Genomic DNA, 22,300 nt, shown 5'->3' on the forward strand with positions numbered 1-22,300 from the left:
AGTTCTTTTATAGATTTCAGCTCATGCTTGGTGACAAAGAACAAACACCAACATTACAGTGAAAAATCTGCTCATTCAACCATCCAAGATGAAGTGTCCGCTTATTTGGCAGCCCATCCAGCTCCTTACACATTTGCTCCTTCCGCTACTGATGGGCTGTGGCAGTAGTGTGTATTGTCAATGGGAGCCACTGAGGCAACTTGCCAAGGATTCTTCATCAGCATCTTGCTGGTCATGTTGAAGATTTAAGAGATAGTGATCAAACTGAATAGCATAAATGCTACCTGCTGCATGGGGCATGAGGGGTAACTGTAGTGATGGAAGTGTGGGCTGCCTACGAATACTGGGGGTGATGGAACAGTAGCTGTCATTGAACATAAGAGGAGATGAATTATGTTTTGCTCCCAATGTCTCTGCAAGGGATTACATGTCTGGAACAGCACTGATTATGAGTGATTAATGGAACAGGTATAGCAGGGGGATCTCTTAACCATAATATAGAAAAAGGAAGACTTGCATGAATCCCAAAAAGCTAACATACAAGTTCAACAGGTAATAGGGAAGGCAAATAGAATGTTGGCCTTTATTTCATAGGGAATGGTGTATGAAAATAGTGAGGTCTTGCCAAAACTATACAAGGCACTAGTTAGACCACACCTAGAATACTGTGAACAGTTTTGTTCCCCTTAGCTAAGGAAAGATATACTGGCATTGGAGGCAGTCCGGAGAAGGTTCACTAGGTTGATCCCAGGGATGGAGGAATTTTCTCATGAGGAGAGGTTGAGTCGGTTGGGCCTGTACTCATTGGAGTTTAGAAGAATGAGAGATGACCTTATTGAAACATATAAGATTGTTAGGGGGCTTGACAGGGTAGATGCTGAGAGGTTGTTTCCCCTTGTGGGAGAGTCTAGGACCAGAGGGCATAATCTCAGAGTAAGGGGATGCCCACTTGAAACAGAGATGAGAAGGAATTTCTTCTCTAAGAGGGTAGTGAATCTGAAAGATGGTACCTCCAACTGTACAGCACTCCCTCTGTACTGGGAGTATCAGCCTAGAGTGGGAGTGTGAACCCACAAACTTCTGATTTAGAGGCAAGAACTATTGAGATAACTAAATCATGAAGCCTGGAGCTAATTAATCATGAGGATGACAGGTTGGTTCAAATTCCAACGGTCTACTTATCAACAAAATGTACTTTGGTAGGAAACAACTAGGGTATACAAAAGAGGGTTTTCCAGGGCCAATTAGTAGAGAAAAATCACATGCCACTCTCTTACTGTACAGATTAATCAGCTATGCTGTCTGATTAAAGGCTGTTCCCTATGCTCAACTATCTTATGTTTACTGTGTGTTGCAGCAACCATAGTGGCAATTTTGACTCAAGAACCCTCCCAAACCAGACAAGTGACCCCCATCAACTGGAAGGATAAAGGCAGAAGGGGAGTGAGAACAGCATCACCCCCCCACCAGTTCCCCTTCAAGTCACACACACACGTCTCAATATGGAGATACAGCGACCCCCTTCATTGCTGCTGGGTCAAAATCCCAGAGATCCCAACCGAGCCACACTGTCGGAAAAAATTCACCGCAGGGACTGCAACAGTGCAGGAAGGCAGCTCACTACCACCTTCCCAGCTTGGGAAATAAATGCAGCCGTGCCAGCAATGCCCACATTAAGGAACCCCTTATTTCTATAAATGTTTAAATATTTTTGAACGCAATGGACTGGAAATTCGGGTGCTGTAGTTTTTGGGTGCGGGAATCTCAACCTGTCTGTGCTGGTTCTGATTGAGGTGGGCAGCGCAGGTTTGATGCCTCCACCTCATCCGCATGGTTGTAACATGGCGCCGAGTGGATCCCACGCTACTTCCTTCCGCATTATTAGGTTGATACCTGGAATGAGTGGGTTGTCTTATGAGGAAAGGTTGGGCAGACTGGCCTTGTTTCCACTGGAGTTTTGAAGAGTGAGGGGTGACTTGATTGAAGTGTATAAGGTCCTGGACGGGATTGACAGTGTGGACATGGAAAGGATGTTTCCTCTTGTGGGTGAGTCCAGAACTAAGGGTCACTGTTTTAAAACTAGGGGCCACCCTTTAAGGACAGAGGTGAGGAGAATTTATTTCTGTCTGAGGATTGTGTGACTTTGGAACTCTCGGCCTCAGAAGGTGGTGGAGGTGGGGTCATTGAATGTTTTTAAGGCAAAGGTAGATAGATTCTTGTTAGGCGAGGGAATCAATGGTTATAGGGGTTAGATGGGAATGTGGAATTTGAAACACAAACAGATCAGCCCTGATCTTATCGAATGTTGGGGCCTAGTGGCCTACTTCTGCTCCTATTTCATATGTTCGTATGGATGCTTATGTTGCCAGCTCTTTCTGCGTGTAGCAGGAGCTGAGCAGCATTTTGCAGACAGCACACGAGGCAGCCAGCTTGCTCCTCTTAAAGGCAGGGTGTCCCCTCTTAAAGGGGAACTGCACTCAATAGTATTGGTGGAATGTAAATAATGACAGCACTACATCACATGGACTTCAGAGGTTTAAGAAGAGGGCTCACAAGCACCTTCTAAGGCCAATTAGGAATGGGAAATAAATGCTGACCTTACCAGCAATGCGCACATTCATGAGCAAATATTAAAAGCAAATGGTAAATTGAACACTAGAGAGAGGATCCAGGGTGCTGGGGGCATTAGTGGTGCAGATGAACAAGAAGAGAGGCACCATAGTTTGGCAGGGCGAGGGCAGGGAGGCCTCTAAGGACCTCAGAAGGGAGTGGGAGCAGGCAGCCAGGAAGGTTAACTCCCTATATCTTGGCCCAAGGAGTGCTACATCAAGTCGAAAAGGATATCTTCTGCCCATGGCAACAGCGACCTCTCACACTGCTCAGTGTGATGGAAATTGAGGGAAACAAGTACCCTCTGCCCTCCAGCAATGACAAAACATGAGGTAGTCATTCACACAAACTACAAAGACCGTTTGTTTCCAAGACAGCGTATCGACACCCTTTCTTCCCAAGGACAATTACATAACGGAACAAGCGACCAAAGGGAATAGTCAAAGTCCCATCATTGGAAACCTTCAGGACCATCTTTAGATTCTTTCCATTTAGAAGTTTTTCATTATCAGGACTATCATCTCAGCAGGTCATGCCTAGTTTAGTTAGCATTACCCATGCAAATGTGGATGGACTATGGACGTTAGCCTGTGATGCCAACACAACTGAAGCAGGAGCAAAAGCAGGAGGACCCCTATCATCGCTCCCCTATTAGCAGCCACATCCTAAAATCTGTTCCAAACTCCACTCTACCATCACACACCTACCAATCAAATTTTGTCTGATAATGGTCCTATGAAGCACTTTGGAACATTTTACTATGTTAAAGGCACTATAAAAATGCAAGTTGTTATTAAGGAGAGGAGATAACTGGATGGGGTGTTAATGCAGGGTCCCGGTTGTCCCATTCCCATTCCCATTAAGCCAAATTTCAACTGTCACTGAATAAAATTGCTGCTCTGACTGAGATTGCCCTCAGACTAGGAATCACAGCTGAGTCCTTGTCACTCGAGTGGCCTTGGACTACATTGAGTAGGGCCTTCATCCACTGAGCCATCAAGTGGCCATTAGAGTTCATTAGGGCTTTGCCTAACCTTGTTGCTATGGTAAAATTCTGCTCTCCTCTTGCATTTCAGGGAGGTACGATTGCAATCTATGTAGCGAACGAGAGACAGAGCTATATTGCTGGGGTGATTTTTATAGCTCCCTTGGTGTTATTGAATCCTGAGTCAGCAACTCCTGCAAAGGTAAAAACACCCTGAACACTTCATTAAGAGAGCTCCACCTCACCACCACCACCCCACCTCCCCACCCCCCAGACAGTTTTCACCAGTTCCCAGCCCCCTTTGCCAAAGGCTGCCAATTATTGATGGGATTCAGTTCCACTGGCATCTGAAAGGAACCAAAAATAAGCACCCGCTGTTCATGTGGGAGCTTGGAGGTGAGAGGGACGGATTTTCCCTTCTTAAAGCCAGGAGCAGTTCTTCCCGCCGCCAAATCTGGTTGGTCAGTTCAAGGGGCTATTTGCAACTCAGGCCGCCTGCTGGGTTCCTACACCCAAGAGTGAGGGCAGACCATTGTGACAGCACAGGCAGCCCAGCGGTGCAGAGGAACATGGTTTGGGGATTAATAGGCGGCAGAGCGGTCCTGAGAGGAATGTGAATAATATTTTGTTCTCAAGGCCTAACCCCTATGGAGTTCTTGTCACGTTCTCTAGATTATTAGTCCTGGCTCCTGGATTGCCAGTCCATCCACTCTGAATAAATTCTCACAAACAGCAATGAAATTAGTCTTTTCCTTTAGAGGAGAGATGATGTTTGAGGGAGGAATGTTGGTCGGGACACTGGGAGAAAACTCCTACTCTTCTTTCGCTTTGTGCCTAGAGATCTTAAACATCCACTGAGTAGACCATGTCTCAGTTTTGTGCCTCATCCACTCACTTGGTGGAGCGTCAGCCGCGATGATGTACTAAAGTTCTAAAGTGAGGTTTGAATCGACAATCTTAGTGTGCTGTCAGTGTTGGCTTGACCACCAACTGGGCCTAGTTTCCACATTGACCTACCCTGCCGAGCTATTCCACAAATATATGTCCCTTTGGATGGATGGATTCTGCTAGACTTCCCTTCAAATTCTGAACCATCTCATTTTAAGTTAGTGAAGCTCTGGTAATTCAACCAATTTGGCCATGTTGATTTTATCCATTACCCTTGTAATCATTGGCTCTTGTAACCCCGACCTCTCCTCTTTTCTAAAGAAAATACAGAAACATAGAAAATAGAAGCAGGAGTAAGTCATTCGGTCCTTTGAGCCTGCTCCGCCATTCAATAAGATCATGGTTGATCCTCTATCTCAACGCCGTACTCCCGATCTCTCCCCATACCCCTTGAAGCCTTTAGAGTCTAGAAATCTGTCTATTTCTTTCTTAAATATATTTAGTGACTTGGCCTCCACAGCCTCTGTGGTAGAGAATTCCACAGGTTCACCACCCTCTGAGTGAAGAAGTTTCTCCTCATCTCAGTCCTAAATGGCCTGCCCCATACTCTGAGACTGTGACACCTTATTTTAGATCCCCCAGCCAGAGGAAACACCACCCCTGCATCCAGCCTGTCCAGCCCTGTCAGAATTTTATACATTTTAATGTGATCTCCTCTATTCTTCTAAACTCCAGTGAATACAGGCCCACCCTGCCCAAACTCTCCTCATACGACAATCCTGCCATCCCAGGAATCAGTCTGATGAACCTTCGCTGCACTCCCTTGATGGCAAGTATATCCTTTCTTAGGTAAGGAGACCAAAACTGCACACAATACTTCAGCTGTGATCTCACCAAGGCCCTGTACAGCTGCAGTAAGACACCCTTAATCCTGTACTCATGTCCTCTCCCAATGAAGGCCAACATACCATTTGCCTTCTTAACTGTTTGCTGCACATGCATGCTTGCTCTCAGTGATTGGTGTACAAGGACACCCAGGTCCCTTTGTACATCGACATTTCCCAATCTATCACCATTGAAATAATACTCTGCCATTCTGTTTAGATTTAGGATCCTAATTTCAGATTGGACTACTTTGCTTTCCAACCTAATGAAGAATTCCATCATGCTATGGTCACTGTTCCCTAAAGGACCCCGCACAACAAGGTTATTAATTAACCCCTTCTCATTGCACAAAACCAAATCTAGGATAGCCTGTTCCCTTGTTGGTTCCTTGACATATTGGTCTAAAAAGCCATCTTGTACACACTCCAGGAATTCATTCGCCACAGCATTGTTGCTGATATGGTTTGCCCAGTCTATATGTACATTAAAGTCACCCATAATCTCTGTGGCACCCTTGTTACATGCATCCCTAATTTCCTGTTTAATGCTGTCCCCTACTTTATCACTACTCTTTGGAAGCCTATAGACAACTCCCACTAATGTTTTCTGCCCCTTGTTGCTTCTTAGCTCCACCCAGACTGATTCTACATCTACATTTTCTGAGCCAATATCCTCTCTCACTATTAAACTAAAGATTTCATCCTTAACTAACAATGCCCACTAACCCACCTCTGTTAACTTGTCCTCACAGAGCAGTCAACGATAATAAAAGGCCACTCAGGTCTTTGAACTCATCCTTCAAATATATCATAACATCCAATTATGTTTTAACATGATCCCAGTCATGGCAGCTCCTAATCTTTTTAATTTTATGCTCTGGGAGCCTGGGTTTGAATCCCGCCATGGCAGATGGTGGAATTTGAATTCAATAAAAATCTGGAATTAAACATCTAATGATGACCATGAAACCATTGTCGATTGTTGTAAAAACCCACTGATCTCCTTTAGGGAAGGAAATCTGTTTTCCTTATTTGGTCTGGCCTACATGTGACTCCAGACCCACAGCAACGTAGTTGACTCTTAAATGCCCCCTGAACTAGGGCAAATAGGGATGGGTACTAAATGCTGGCCTGGCCAGTGACACCCACATCCCATGAAGGAATATAAAAAAAATCCCAATTTCCTGCCTTCTCTCCACACCCTCTAGTAACCTTACCCTCCGCCAAACAATTACCTAAAATATAACTTGACCCTATTGCATGAATTTGTTTTTCTGAGTCACAGCTGTGCCTAAAGGCAAATTCGTTTCAGGGATTTAAATGTGGAAGTCAAGGGACCCATCTAGAAGCTTTCATCCTAATGGACGGAGAATCCTGTGAGGGTCAGTGACCTTCACACCAGAGTATCTGATATTCTCACCTTGATTGCGCAAAGGGCAGAGCAATCCCTCCAGTAAATTAGGTGAAATGTGGATCAGAACAAAGACGTAGATTTACTTGAGCTTGTTTTCCTTTCTCCACTGTAGATGTGCTGTGCCAGAGTGTTGTATCACATCATGCCAAATCTAACCTTGGGATACATTGATCCTCAGTGGCTTTCCAGGGCACAGAAAGAGGTGAGTTTGTGGTGATTTGTTTCTCTTCTCACATTTGAAATAAAGAATTTAACGGATTCTGCGCGAAGACTGTGCCAAGTTCATCAACTCTTCACCATCACATCACGAACCTGACTGCTTCCCTCACTTAATCCACCATATTGGGTCTATTAAGTAGAGGTGCACTTTCCCCCAAAAAACAACACCTTGCCGTGCATTCTGCTTTTAAACTTAATAAGACTTGCCAACAAATGCAGGAAGAGGCGATGGCTATCAGCCCATCGAGTCTGCATCACCATTTTGTTGGCAGTCGCAGCTCTTAGCCTTTTTAATCCCAATTTCCTGCTTTGTCTCCACATCCCTTTACTTCCCAAACAAACATCTTAATCATCTCAGCTGACCTGGTGGTCAAGGCCTTCCGATATCTAGTCAGCAGCATTTTTTCACAACCTTTTGCTTCGAGACTTTCCATATACTTTCAATTTGTTAATCTTAAATGTGAATTCTGAATTTATGGGCACTTGTACTGGATTTTCTATTAAAGAATTGTTCCCATTTGATACAGAATTATTTAGAATTGCATAAAATAAGCAGCAAAAAAAAAACCTATGGGCCATTCAGTTCAACAGGTCTGTCAATGTTTATTCTCCATTTTCATTCTTCCATATTGAGCCCTATCAGTTTATTCCTATAGTCCTTTCTCCCTCATGAGTTTATATGACTTATCCTTAAATCCTTCTAGAGCAAGGATGTCCAACCTTGAAACATGAGGGGCCCCATTTCAATTTTTGTCTCAATCACCAGGCCCGTCATGTCTTGACCGGATTGGGGGGTGTGGGGGTGATAGGAAGGCAGGTGTTGGGTGTGGCTGGAGAGACCATAGGAACAGGGGGTTGCTGACTGTTCGTAAGGAGGGGCGGGGAGAGTTGGTGGCAGGAGGAGCTCATGAGTGGGGGGTTGCATTGGTGGGGAATGAGGTGATGGTGACTTTCCCCCCTCTCTCTCTGTTTCCCCTCCTGTCCTCTCTCCCTCTGCCTCCTCTCTCTCTCTGCCCCTCCTCACTCTCTGCCCCTCACCCCTGCCACCTTCTGCCTCCCTATGCCGCCTACCTGCCCCCCTCTCTGTCCCATACCCCCTTTCTCTGCCCCCTTTCTCTGCCTGCCTCTGGCCCTCTGTCCCCCCCCCCACCCCCCGCCCCCTTTCTCTGCCCCCCTCTCTGCCCTGTCATCTCTCTCTGCTCTGCCCTCTCTCCCTGCCCCCTTTCTCTCTACACCCCTTTCTCCCTGCCTGCCCTCTCTCTGCCCCCTCTCTCTCTGCACCCCCCTCTCTGTGCCTGCCCTGTCTGTCCCCCTGTGAGCCCCTTCTGTTGTAGGGTGCCTGAGATTTCCTATTAGTGATAGAGTTGAACTGCAGACACTTCTTAAGTAGAAACATTAAGTGTATTTACAATATACTCAGCAGCAACATCATGTGTGCTTTCAACTCCAACTCCATCTCTACACCATCTGCTGAGGTAGCCTGGGCTACTCTCCTATTGGTTACTACAGATCATGTGATCTTTCCTAACAAGCATTATTCTTAAAGGTACATTACACACTAAATAAAACCATAATTACTACATTCATTCCCCCTTTAACTCGGCTATACATAATATATTTACAAGTAAATATTTTTCAAGACAACATAATATTTACACTGGGTAAGAATTTACAAGTTCAGTCTTTCCGGTGGTTTCCTGGTACATGTGGAACGTCTCAGCTCCACGACCTCAGATTCTTTATCAGGAACCTCCTTTTCCAGAGTTGCCTGAGCATCAGGTGCTTCAGTGGGAATTCACAGTTCTGTATCCTCAACTCTTACAGGAACATAAGACATGTCAGTCCTGGGTTGAGTATCCTCAACAGGAAACTCAGACCCGGTCATGGTCACTGGTGAAACCAAATCTTGGTAATTTGTCTCTCTCTTCCTTTAAATGGTCCACATGTTTATGGATGATCCAGCCTTCCACCTCCACGTGGTAAGACAGAGGTCCAGTCACCACACTTATTTCACCCGGTAATCACTTTGGTCCTTCGCCAAAGTTTTTCAGGCATACTGGCTCTCCCACAGTAAATTGCCTCTCATGACCATGCCAGTGGTGTCTAGTTTTCTGGCTTCCCTGACTCCTTTCCATCTTCCCCTCTAAATTCGGCATTATTAGGCTCAATCTCGTCCTGAGACAGCCTTTCAACAATAACTCCGCAGGTGTGACACCTGTTGTTGTGTGAGGGGTAGTCCTGTAATGAAAAAGAAAGCGTGCTAGCTTGGTTGCCAAGGAATCACCAGTTAGCATTTTCATGCCTGTCTTGAACGTTTGAACTGCCCTTTCAGCCAGTCTGTTTGAGGAAGGGTGGTACGGTGTAGTTTTTACATCAGTGGTACCATTGAGGCTGATAAACCGTTGAAACTCAGCATTCGTAAATGCCGTGCCATTATCAGAAATGACTACTTCTGGTAGTCCATGAATGGCAAAACTCTGATGTAGTTTCTCAATTGTAGCGGCCGGCGTTGGTGACATCACCTCATATACGTCCAACCATTTTGAATGGGCATCGACAATGAGCAGAAACATTGTTCCCAGGAAAGGTCCAACGTAGTCAATGTGTAACCACACCCAGGGTCTATCTGGCCACTCCCATGGGTGTAACGGAGCTGTCACTGGAAACTTTGCAGTTGCTGACGTTGCACACAGTGCTTTACTAAATTCTCTATTTCACCTTCAGTCCCAGGCCACCATTGGTTGCTGTGTGGTATGGTCTTCATTCAGGAAATTCCAGCATGGGCACTGTGTAGTCCAACTAAAAGTGGATCCCTTCCATTTTGGAGGAACTATCACTCGTGCTCCCCACAATAAGATGCTATCCTGGCTGGTTATTTCATGTCTTCTGTTGAAGTACGGTTTCATTCCATCAGATACAAGCTCCTGTGACCAACCATGCAGCACTTGTTCTCGTATTTGAGATAGGACTGGGTCCCGACTTATCCGGTCTGCTATCTGTCGGGCACATACCAGCAACAAATCTAAGAAATTTAACAGTAAATCAAGTTCCAGTAGAACTGGGGTGTGCTCATCATTTTCTTGTCAAGGCAAACGACTCAGAGCTTCGGCATTTGCAATTTGATTGCCAGGCCTATGTATGAAAGTGTAATTGTATGCTGCCAGAATTAAAGACCTATTAGTATTTCTGTGTCTTCTTTCTAGCACAGACTTTAATCTCGGCCTCCTTTTCGACTTCACTATTGGCCAGACTTCTCTCAGACGCCAGCTCCAATTGTCTAAGCTCAGTGGCTGATTCTCCCAAAACTTATCATTATCTGTTTATTTCTTGGAAAATTCTGCAACTTTTGCTTCCTAAGCCTCTTTGGCTTCATGTAGCTGATTCTTCAGCTCCTCCATCTCTTTCTTATTTGTTTGCTGCCTCCTGGAAAATTGAACATTGTTGTGACTTCTCTGCCAACCCATCCTTCAGTTCATTCAGAGAAGTGCTGAATTCTTTCTGTTTCTCTTCATACTTTTTCAGAGGTGCAAACTTTGACCTGAGGGAATCTTGTCGTGTGAAGGTCTTTCAGCAGGTTTCCTTTTTCCCTGTGAAGATTGCTCACCACGTTTCGAACTCTGTCATCAAGCAGAGTCTCCTTGAGTTTCTTCTGCTGATCTTCCAGATTTTGGCTTAAGACAGACTGCATTGTTGTTGTGTCTTTACACACTCCATTTCCAAAACAGGAACACTTCCAGCTTCCTTTTGGAATCCCAATGGCGAATCAAGCCTGATTTCCTTTAGCCAATTTCCCCCTAGAAGGTTTGGTCTTCTGCCTGTCAACGCCAACACTGATAGCTTTACCGATTGGCTTCCATAATGGGCAGATACTCTGCCTTTTCCTTGAATGTTTTCAGCCGTATATGTTTTTAGCTTGGGGGTTGTTTCTCCTAAACTTAATTGATGTTCACCATTATTCAAATATCTTAAGGTACGTTCCCCAATCGCTATTGTGGAAACTCCCCTGTCTATTTCCATTTTAACAGGTTTGCCATTTACTTTCACTGTGACAAATATTGGTTCTGTCTTTCCAACTTTCAGATTAAATAACGAGTAAATGTCAGAATTTGCTATTTCAGGCTCTTCTACATTGTAGATTTCATTGGGTTTCTTGCATTCTTTATAAGCTTGAATCTTTCCTTGCACTGCTTCATCATATGTCAACATTTGTGACAATAGTAGCATTTGATTTTTTTAAACTACCAATTGCTAAAAGATTGATTGTTTCCATTTCTATCAAAATTATTCTTCGATCTCGCTGCAAAGTTATTTTCCTTTATTTTTTGGCTTGTGGGTGCTGTTTCCTGCTTCTCGGCAGAGTTTCGCTTTTTTGTGCCTCTTTTGGCTGGGGTTTCCCACCCGATGTGGAGGATGGCGCTATTTTGCGCACCCTGTATGGCTTTTGAATCTCTTACTGTGCTCTCCATGACCAGCGCTATCTCTAGCGCCTTCTTGAAATCCACGTTCACTTTGGACAATAATCTTTTCTGAATAGCGTCCTCACTAAACAATCTCTAAGCATGTTGTTTAGGGTCATACCGAACTCACAATGTTCCGTTAGCTGCTTCAAATTTGCCACGTAGCATGCAATTATCTCACGCAGGGCTCTACTTGCAAATTAAACCTGAACCTCTGCATCGTGACTGAAGGCTTGGGTTGAAAATGACCCTTAACGAGGTTCACCAATTCATTGAAATTCTTCGAATCTGGGGCACTGGTTGCCATCAAACTTTGAATCAGGCTGTGGGTTTTGCTCCCACAAACACTCAAGAGGATCGCTCGCCTCTTCTTTTCCCCTCTAATCTTATTCCCTTGAAAAATGAACGTGATGCATTCTATGTATTGAGACCAGTCATCTATGGCTGGTTCAAAAAGATCAATTCTCCCAAATTGTGGCATTTTGAGGGGGGATAACTTCTTCAATTCTAACAGAGCTCGCTACTTACAATCACTGGGTGAGGTACAGTGCCGATTTCTTTCTAACTTGATTTCTTCTGTTCAGTCCTGTTTTATCCTCATCGCCAATTTGTTGTTGGGTGGCCAAGTTGTACTATTAGTGATAGAGTTGAACTGCAGATGCTTCTTAAGTGGAAACATTAAGTTTATTTACAATATACGCAGCAGCAACTACACACGTGCTTTCCACTCCAACTCTATCTTTACACTGTCTGCTGAGGTAGCCCGAGCTACCCTCCTATTGGCTAATATAGATCATGTACCTTTCCTAACGTGTATCATTCTTAAAGATACATTACCAACTAAATAAAACCATAATTACTATGCCCTCTCTGCCCTCCTCTCTCTGCTCCCCTTCTCTCTACCCCATCCTCTCCATTCCACTGTCCTCTATCTCTGCCCCTCTCTCAGTGCCCTCTCTCCCTGCCCCAATTCTCTTTGTCCCTTTCTCTCTCTTCACCACCTCTCTGCCCCCGCCCCCTCTCTCAGTGCCCCTCCCTCTCCATCTCCCCATCTCCCTCTCTCCCTCTCCTTGTCTCTCTCTCTCTCTCCCTTCCTCTTCCCCTGTTGCTCACTCTCCTCTCCACTCATCACTTTATCCCTCCATCTTCCTGTCTCTCTCTCCCTCTCTCCTCTTCTCTCCTTCCCCCCCACCATCGATCTCTCTCTCTCTGCCTCTCCCCCGCCTCTCTCTCTCTCCCCCGTCTCACTCTCTCCCTCCCTTCCCATCTCTTTCTTCCCCTCCCCATCTCTCTCCCTCCTCCATTGCTCTCTCCCCCTCTCCCCATCACTCCCTCTCTCTCTCCCCCATCCCCAGTTTCTCTCTCGCTTCCTCTCCCCGATCTCTCTCTATCACTCCTCCGTCTTTCTCTCCCCTTTCCCCATCTTTTTTCCCCATCTCTCTCTCTTTCCCTCTTCCCAGTCTCTTTCTTGCTTCCTTCCTCTCCCCATCTCTCTTTCTCACTTCCCCTTCTTTCTCTCCCTCTTCCCCATATTGTATCCCCATCTCGCTCTCCCTCTCCCCCGTCGCTCTTTCCCTGTCTCCATCTCCCCTGTCTCTCTCTCTCTCCCTCTCCCATCTCTTTCTCTCCCTCCTCCCCCATCTTTCTCTCTCTCCCTCTCCTCTCCTCCCCCTTCCCTCCCTCCCTCTTCTTTCCTGTCCCTCCCCTCCCTGTCCCTCTTTCACTAACCGCTTTCTTCAGGGTGGTGGCCATTTTCCGGACTCCCAGTTCCCAATCCTTGTCCCGGTCACTAACCCAGTCCCAGCAGCACAGACCCAGCCTCCACATCAACTCCACTTTTAAATATTGGTGTCTAGGAAACTGGCTGGAAAATCCATAAACCCTTGGAGAAATTCAAACTTTAAGATAACATCATGGTATCTTCCATTTTTTAAAGGAATCACCATGTCAGTTGGTGGGCTTGACTGTGGCCTCTGAGTTGTATGTTGGACAATCCATATCTATAGTATTTTCCTCCCCCACTCCACGGGGTAGTGAGTTCTGCTTTCTCACTATTCTCTGGGTAAAGAAGTTTCTTCTGACTTCTCTAATTGTCTTCTTTCACTATCTTAAAATGATGGCCTGTTCATCCTTTCTTCATAGATATAGCCTCACATTTCTTGTATCATTCTTCTAAATGTATTTTGCTCCCACTCCAGTGCTACAATATTCTTATGTGGACATCACTGGCTGGGCCAGCATTTGTTGCCCATCCCTAGTTGCCCTTGAGAAGCTGGTGGTGAGCTGCCTTGTTGAACCGCTGCAGTCCTTCTGGTGTAGGTTAGCCCACAGTTAGCAAAGGATTTTGATGCAGCGACAGTGAAAGAACAGTGATATAGTTCCAAGTCTACCCTCCTGCCACTCTGAATAGCTATCCTTAGCTCCTACTCTCTGCTTTCTATCTTCCTGTCAATTCATTTCATTCTTTTAAAAACTGATATTTTAATCTCGAAGAAATAGAACCCAAATTTACCCAGCCAGGGGCAATCTCCAGATGTTGGTCTCTGTCCAGCACTTGCTCGGAACAACATAATCGAGGTAGGTATATGAAGGAAGGTAGGCTCCCAATTGCCTATGTCTTACATCACAATCAAACTGCCCCATTCTCTATAAGAGTCTATATAAGTTCCCACAGGGGTTAGCCTGGCTTAATGGATATCACACCCACCTCAGAGACCATAGGTTCAAGCCCAGTTTAGCACAAAATCTAGGCTGACGCACATTTGCTGAACACCTGGGAATTATTTTGTTTGTGAGGAGTCCTGCCTAAATGTCGCTGTTGTTGTTGTATTCCAGTTTGCTAATTGGATTGTTAAGAGTTGTAAACTCAAAATACGCAGCAATTGCAACAGCTGAAAGAGCAAATACTATTAAAGTACCCATTGAACAGCATATAATTCTCAGAAATGCTGCCAATTAATATAATTCTTTATTGTTTGTGCTGCTATAACTCTCAATGATGAATGCATTTAACAAGAGCCAAATTCTGCTCTCTGTTGTGATGTGTAATTTTCCCTCGAGGGTTAAAAGGTCTAGGGATAGATGTTGAGATGAGGGTTGGCGGGAGGAGAGATTAACAACTACAGTACATGATTATACACCGTCTCCTAGGAGATGCCTTTCATGATGGAATACGTTCAAAGGTCAAGTAGTGGAAGGTTATTACTGAAGATGTTGATCATGTGATGGCTGCTGGCGCTATTGAACAAAACTGGACCCAACACATTCTCTACAATTTTCCATTCATTTCTGTAAACAAGACAAACATTAACCCACTGAGTGCAGCATCGTTTCCAGAGCTCGGCTGCCTGGATACTTGGATAATCATGGGCATAGTCAGCATGGATTTGTGAATGGGAAATCATGCTTGATGGATTTGTTGAAGTTTTTTGAGGATGTTACTAACAAAATTGATAAAGGAGAGTTGATGGACGTGGTATACTTGGATTTTCAGAAGGTTTTTGAAGAAGTCCCCCACAGGAGGTTGTTTAGCAAAATAAAAGCACATGGGATAGGAGTCAATTTACTGGCTTGGATTAAGGATTAGCTAACAGGCAGTAAACAGAGAGTAGTGGGGTACTGCAAGGATCAGTACTTGCGCCCCAGCTGTTCACAATATATATCAATGATTTCAATGTGAGGACCAAATGTAATATTTCCAGGTTCACGGATGATGCAAAGCTAGGCAGGAATGTGTGTTGTGAGGAAGATGTAAAGTGGCTACAAGAGGATTTGGACAGACTTAGTGATTGGCAAGAACATGGCAGATGGAATATAAGGTGGAAAAACTTTGGTAGAAGGAACAGATGTGCAGAGTATTTCCTAAATGGTAAGAGATTAGAAAGTGTAGATGTACAAAGGGATTTGGGTGTCCTTGTCCATAAGTCACTGAAAGCTAACATGCAAGTGCAGCAGGCAACTAGGAAGGCCAAGGAATGTTAGCCTTTATCACAAGAGGATTTGAGTACAGGAGTAGTGAAGCTTTGCTTCAGTTGTATAGAAGCTTGGTTAGACCGCACCTGGAGTGCTGTGTGCAGTTTCGGTCCCCTTACCTCAGAAAGGATATTATTGCCTTAGAGGGAATGCAACAAAGGTTCATCAGACTAGTTCCCGGGATGGCATGACTGTCTTATGAAGAGAGATTGGGAAACTGGGCCTGTATGTTCTAGAGTTTTGAAGAATGGGAGGTGATCTGGGGCAGATCAGAGGCCTGGGGCAGATCAACCAACTTATTGAATGGTGGGACAGGCTTGAGGGGCTGAATGGCCTACTCCTGCTCCTATTTCTTATGTTCTTATCTCATTGAAAGCTACAAAATACCTAAAGGAATAGACAGGGTAGATGCAGGTAAGATGTTTTCCCTGGTTGGGGAGTCTAGAGCCAGGAGACACAATTTCAAAATAATGGGGAAGCCACTTAGAACTGAGAGGAGGTAAAATTTCTTTACTCAGAGAGTTGTGAATCTTTGTAATTCTCTACCCCAGAGGGTTGTGGAAGTTCAGTCACTGAGTGTGTTTAAGGTAGAGATTGATATATTTCTGATTAACAATAACAAAAGAGTTATAGGGATAGTGTGGGTAAAAAGCATTGAAGTGTTCAATCGACCATGATTATATTCAATGGTGGAGCAGGCTCGATGGGCTGAAGGGCCTTCTCATGTTCCTATGTTCTTATGTCCTGTTACGTAGCAGCCATGAGCAGCATTGGAGAAATATATCAAATGGGGATGGACATTCAAGTTCCCCTTTAGTCCTTTGACACGTGTGTCACATTCTCCCTAAGTTTCCCTCCCTATGAAACAGTTTCATCCAAAATAATGGATCCAAAAGTAGCAGCTTTCTGTCAGCTGCCGTTGCCGATCGGTGCTCCACTCGACAGCTCCTCCCAAACTCACAACGTCCTCCACATAGAAGGACAAGGAAGCAGGTACGAGGAAACATCATCGCCTCCAACATTCACGCAATTGGACGTTTATCATCCTTCCTTTATCATCAATGAGTCAAAATCCTGGAACTCACTCCCTACATGTGCCTACACCACATGGACTGCAGAGGTTCAGGAAGGTGGCTCACCACCACCTTCTCAAAGATAACTGCTTTTTTCAAGTTTCTTCCCCTTGCCTAGGGTTGGATGCGGTGCTGTGCCAATTGCTTCTGCCGATGGTTTTCCTCACTGCCTCCTGCTAGCTCCTGTTTGCTCATTACTTGATGTTGCTTGTCCAAGAAACTCTTGCTTTTCCTCAACTCCTTTTAGTACTGATGTGGCCTTCAAGCAGTGATCTGTGTATATTGTTGTACCTTATCAGGTGGCCAAAATAAGTTGAATTTTGACTCCTGAAGATGTCTATTATGCCTCTTCTGCATTCTATTCTCCTTAACACATTCTCATTGTTTCCTCTGTCTTTCTAAGATAACCTAAGCGTCCTTCTGTATGTGTACATTTGGAAGGCTTCAAGTCTGTAGATCATTTGGCTGCCTATAGTCCCAAGTTTCACAGGTTTAGAGAACTATTGACCAGGCATAACATTTGAAAAAATGCTTCCTTGTACGCAGGCTTATTCTCTTTGTTATTAGAATCAAACTAATTTTGTTGAAAGCACCTCCTGCTATTTCAATTCTTGTAATAATTTCAGTGTCACATTTAGTATCTTCCATTATGATTTGGCCAAGGTGTATAAATCTGTCCACTTGTACTACATTAGTTCCATCAATTGAGGTTGTCGTCTTTAATTTTGTGGGCTTCTTACTAACAATCGTTATATGGTTCTTCTTATTCATTCTAAATTCTTTACCAGGATTGTTAACTTCATTCATGATCGATTGTAACTGTTCTTTACTCTCAGCCATCAACACAGCATCGTCTGTATTGTTTCTGTTTCTACCATCAATATTTATCCCTTCAAGGTGTTCTGGGCAACTAGGGATGGGTGATAAATGCCAACCTTTCTAGCAACACCAACATCCAGTGAATGAAAATTAAAGTTTTGTACTCAAATGTCATCGTTTCCTCCTGATGCTCATCTAAGCTCTCCACTGCTGATATAAAATCGGAGACAGCCCCACAAGGTGGATACAGGATGAGGACCGAAGGCTCAAGGAAGCCACACGGGACACCACCACTGGACCACCGGTGCTGAGATGATGAGCTACATCAGGAAGAAGTGAAAAGGTGACACTGATCTTGAGTTTTCCAAGTCCGGGGTTGCCCAAAGTTTCCTTTGTGCCTTTGGAGTATTCATTAAAGGCAATTGAGCTCGTTAGGAGGTAATTTCTGCTAAATTCCACAGCTGTGTGTTTCCCAGTGAACGTGGCACACAGTGTCTGCTCCAAGCAAGAAACTAAAGGAACAGGAAAGTGTAGAAAAGTAAGCCTCTAGATGTGACTATTCCAAATCTCTTCCTGATGACCTCTATACTCTACCCTCCATTAAACCTAAACTTATTCAAAACTTGCACCAAATCCAACTCATCCATCACTCTTTACCTCATTGGCTTCTAGGCTCAAAATGCTTCAAATTTAAAATGTTCTTGTCTTTAAATAACTTCATGGCCTTTCCTCCCTTTATGTCTTTATCTTTTTTATATCCCCAATGATCCCTCCTGTACTCTCCATTAAATCTCCAGCTTTTTGTGCCTTCCCTTCAGCCCATCAGCAGCAGCCGTGCTATCAGTAAGCCTGGGTGGGTTGATTGTTAGATCAAGGAAATCTGAGAAAAAAGTGCAAGGTATTTATGCTTGGAAACAATGGCATCAGTAGATTGCAACTCACCAAGGCTACTTCGACAACACCTTCCAAAATCGTGACCTCTACCACCTAGAAGGAAAAGGGCAGCAGGTGCATGGGAACACCACCACCTGCAAATTCCCTTCCAAGCCACACACCATCCTGATATAGAACTATTTCACCATTCCTTCACTGTCGTTGGGTCAAAATCCTGAAACTCGCTAACAGCACTAAGAGTGTACCTACACCACATGGACTGCAGCAGCTCAAAGATTCAGCTCACCACCACCTTCTCAAGGGCAATTAGGGATGAGCCAGAGATACACACTTCCATGAAAGAATTAAAAAAACCTTCGGGTCTCCCAAAGTCCCAGAAAGTTGTTGAAGCACAGTGTTGCAAACATTGTGCTGTAAACTGTCCATTTACTTCTAAGGTGTAAGCGAGCTAGGATCAAGGATAGCTGATTAGCATTTCTATCTGGATGCAAGGTTAATGCGTTTCACATTGCCATGGGGAAGAGGGCAGAGGAAGCCATTTTTGAGATCAGGTTACAGGCTTCCCTACAAATCAATAAATCACAGACAGATAGCAGAGGTTCTGTGTGGTCAGCCAAGAGAAAGGCTGCTTTGCTTTACATGCTACCACATCCAGGAAAGGAGGGAGACTGTCTCTAGTTGAAAGAGGCACATCCTGCAGCCATCTAAGAATTTTGGGAGATTTGTCCTTGCGTGGTCAGTGGGAGGAAGAATGATCGGAACAGGCTTTAAAGTGGGTAGTGGATATAAGAAACTCTCTGCAAACTGAGGAAGGTGCCTGGAGATGGTCACTTGAAGTTATTTCTTTGTGAGGCAGGGATACGGGAACCTATAGGAAGTTGGGAGCAACTGTGGACTATTTACTATAAGGGCAATAATTCCATGGAGAGTGCAATGGGTGGTAAGCATAAAAGGCAGATGTACCATTTTGCCATTTAAAGTATAAGTTGCTTGCAAAAGGTGTTTAGTTGCTAGTGTTTTTAGTCATTTGATACAGTAAAAATCTTAAAACGTGGAATCTTGAATGTGTCATTCTTTCAGTTATTAACTAGAAATTCAAATTTCCTTTTAAAAGTTATCGGTCTTTCCGGGGATCTTAACAGTATTCTCAGTTTGTCTCCATAAGGACCCTGAGGTGATCATTCTTACCAATACTGTCATGACCAGATGTATCTAGATATATAGATTGGAGAGGGTGAGGTCAAGTAGCTTTTTCCCTCTTTTTGGTTTCCTTAGCATCTGCTGCAGGCTCAGTTTGGCAGATATGTCATTCAGGACTTAGCCAGATCAGGCGTGGTGCTCCCGAGTCACTCTTGGTGATGTGCATTGAAGTCCCCCACCCAGATTACATTCTGTGCCACTGAAACCCTCAGTGCTTCTTCACAGTGGTGTTCAACATGGAGGAATACTGATTCCTCAGATGAGGGAGAGATGGGTGTAGGTGATAATCAGCAGGAGGTTTACCTGATGCCATGCAACTTCATGAAATCTAGAGTCAGTGTTAAGGTCTCCCAGAGCAACTCCCTCCTTCTCATATATCACTGCTCTATCACCTTTGTTGGGTCTGTCCTGCTGGTGGGTAGGACATACCCAGGGATGTTGATGGAGAAGGTTGGAATATTGGTTGTAAGGTATGATTTGGCAAGTATGACTATGTCAGGCTGTTGCTTGGCTACTCTGTGGGACAGCTCTCCAAATTTTGGCACACGCCTCTAGGTTTTAGTAAGGAGGAGCTTGCAGCATCAACAGGGCCGACATGTCATTTCTGATGCCTAGGTCAATGCTGGGTTTTCTGTCCGGCTGTATTCCTAATTCACTTTTCTACAGCAGCTTTGTACAACTGAATGGCTTGCTGGGCCATTTCTGAGGGCAGTTAAAAGTCAACCATATTGCTGTGGGCCTGGAGTCACATGTAGGTTAGGCCAGGGAGGAATGACAGATCACCTTCCCTTAAGGGCATTAATGAACCAAAAGGGTTTTTAAATAACAATCAAACAGTTTCATGGTCACCATTACTGAGATTTTCCTTTAACTCCTGAACATTTTTTAGGATTCAGTTGAATTCAAATTCCACCAGCAGCCATGGTGGGATTTGAACTCATGCCCCCAGAGCATTAAGTTGGACTATTGGGTTACTAGGTCTAGTAACATTACCACTATGCCATCTGCTGACACTCACACCCCACCCCCAATCGCCCTCTTCCACATTCTGTTCTGTCTTCCTAAATAGGAATGTTTTGCCTATATCTCCCTACATCAGTCTCTGGCTGTCCAATTACCAACGTTTTACTTGTTTCAGTCCTGATGCCCGTTATGATCCTCAGCCAGGCTCCTATGTTCTTGGTTTTGTCCGGTTAGGGACCAACAATGTTTTGTTTAAAGTAGACAAAGCTTGAGACTTAAGACACTTGCTCAGTGAATAAAGCCACAGATTCCACAGGTTTTGAACAAATAAAAATAAACTTTACTACACAAGGTCAGAAAGATGACACAAATTACAGTATCTATCTTATACTTTTTCATTCAGGGTTAATATGAAATACATGTGAATTAACAGGCAAACTGTGGTCAAAAACACCATGCTGCATAATTAAATGGCAAATGTGACCAAGGCAGAATCCACGGATTTCTGAACAACCCACCCGGATGTCAGTAACACTGTGAGTCAACTAATCTCATTGAAACACTGCCTCTCTCTCCAGATTCCGGTCTTTACTTTTGAAGGTTTAACCTGGGAATTCTCTCCAAAAGTCACTCCAAATTGGCCGGCATCAACAGCGGTCCACCTTTCAGGCTTTCAATCTTGTCTCCGGAGGTTTTGTCCCCCTGGATTCCCGAGTATGCACTCAAGCACCAATTCACCAGCACAACTTCAGGTCTTCGGCCGCACCAAGCAGAACGCTACTGCCACAATGGGTACCTTCGCTCCAATGACCCTCAGCATGGAGCCACCAACATTCTGCTGCCTTCTTGGATCTTCAAAGCTCCCCCAAGTCCTCTTTGATTGCCAGGGCTTGTCCTGGGCCCTCTTCATTTAAAGTTTGCTAACCGCTGCTCTTTTCCTGTTTGAAGCCTCTTACTTTCTCTTTTTAACTGAACTGGGGCCTCTTCCTGTCCTTGTCCACTGTCTGGGACACTTCCTTTGGGACCTCCCCATGTCCACTCTCCCTGCCTCCTGCAGGGGATACTTATCTTCAATGACGCTCTGCTCCCAGTCACATGACCCAGGTTTTCACATGTATTTTCTTCATGCACAGGTGAGCTGGACCCAAAGAACATAAAAAGTGCCGAACTGTGGATGTGCAGCCCACTCCCGGTCTACACACACATGGAAACTCTGAGGACTGTGGGGATTTGAAGTTCCTGACCTTAGCTCTCAACTCTGGCATTTGTAACATCTTCCTATTCAACCTGCTGGTCTAGATGACTCTCCTGCTTAACTCAATTTTGGTCCCAGTCAAATCTCAAGCTTGGCCATTGACTTTGCCTTCATTTATCTTCCCTTCCACTAGAGTGCCTCTGCCAAAGTTTCTCAATTTCAAAACAGTTCAAACAATTCCTCTCCCTGTTTTGGTTTCACATGATTCGGATGGATGTTAAGTTCTATTGTTCCTCTGTTGAGGTCCCAATGTGTGATGTGACATGTTTTGTTCTTTGCAGGTGAGGAGCTATGAAAATGATCCTCTCAACTATCATGGACCTTACAGGATGAAATTCACTGTTTTGGTGTTACAAGCGGTGGCCAAACTCGAGAAGGTTTTGCCCACCATCACTTGGGCAATGCTGATTTTACATGGTGATGCAGATAAACTGTGTGACATCAGGGGCTCCTTCCTCCTGTACAAGAAGGCAGCCAGCTCGGACAAGACATTGAAGGTGAGGCTTTTCTTCCCTGGGTATTCAGGTTGACCTGGGATCTTCCTTATAGTCCAAAAGTCTACCACCATGAGACCCTTATACATGATGGTTGGCATGACATATGCCCAGTCTGTGGATTGTGTTAGTAACCCCGTGCCGGTCAGTCTCAGGGCCTGCTATTGATTACT

The 22,300-nt window shown here is 44.6% G+C and overlaps 1 protein-coding gene across 1 annotated transcript in view; it reads left to right on the top strand.

Moving 5' to 3' along the window:
• LOC121279738 (monoglyceride lipase-like) overlaps positions 1-22,300 on the top strand; it is a 67,025-nt gene that overhangs the window by 38,965 nt on the left and 5,760 nt on the right. Inside the window, exons 5-7 of the mRNA XM_041190999.1 lie at positions 3,687-3,797; positions 6,894-6,983; positions 21,915-22,130. Of these exons, the coding sequence (XP_041046933.1) occupies positions 3,687-3,797; positions 6,894-6,983; positions 21,915-22,130 (417 nt within the window). The remainder of the gene's footprint in view (positions 1-3,686; positions 3,798-6,893; positions 6,984-21,914; positions 22,131-22,300) is intronic.

This window comes from Carcharodon carcharias, chromosome 7 (assembly GCF_017639515.1).
Source record: "Carcharodon carcharias isolate sCarCar2 chromosome 7, sCarCar2.pri, whole genome shotgun sequence".
NCBI lineage: Eukaryota > Metazoa > Chordata > Chondrichthyes > Lamniformes > Lamnidae > Carcharodon > Carcharodon carcharias.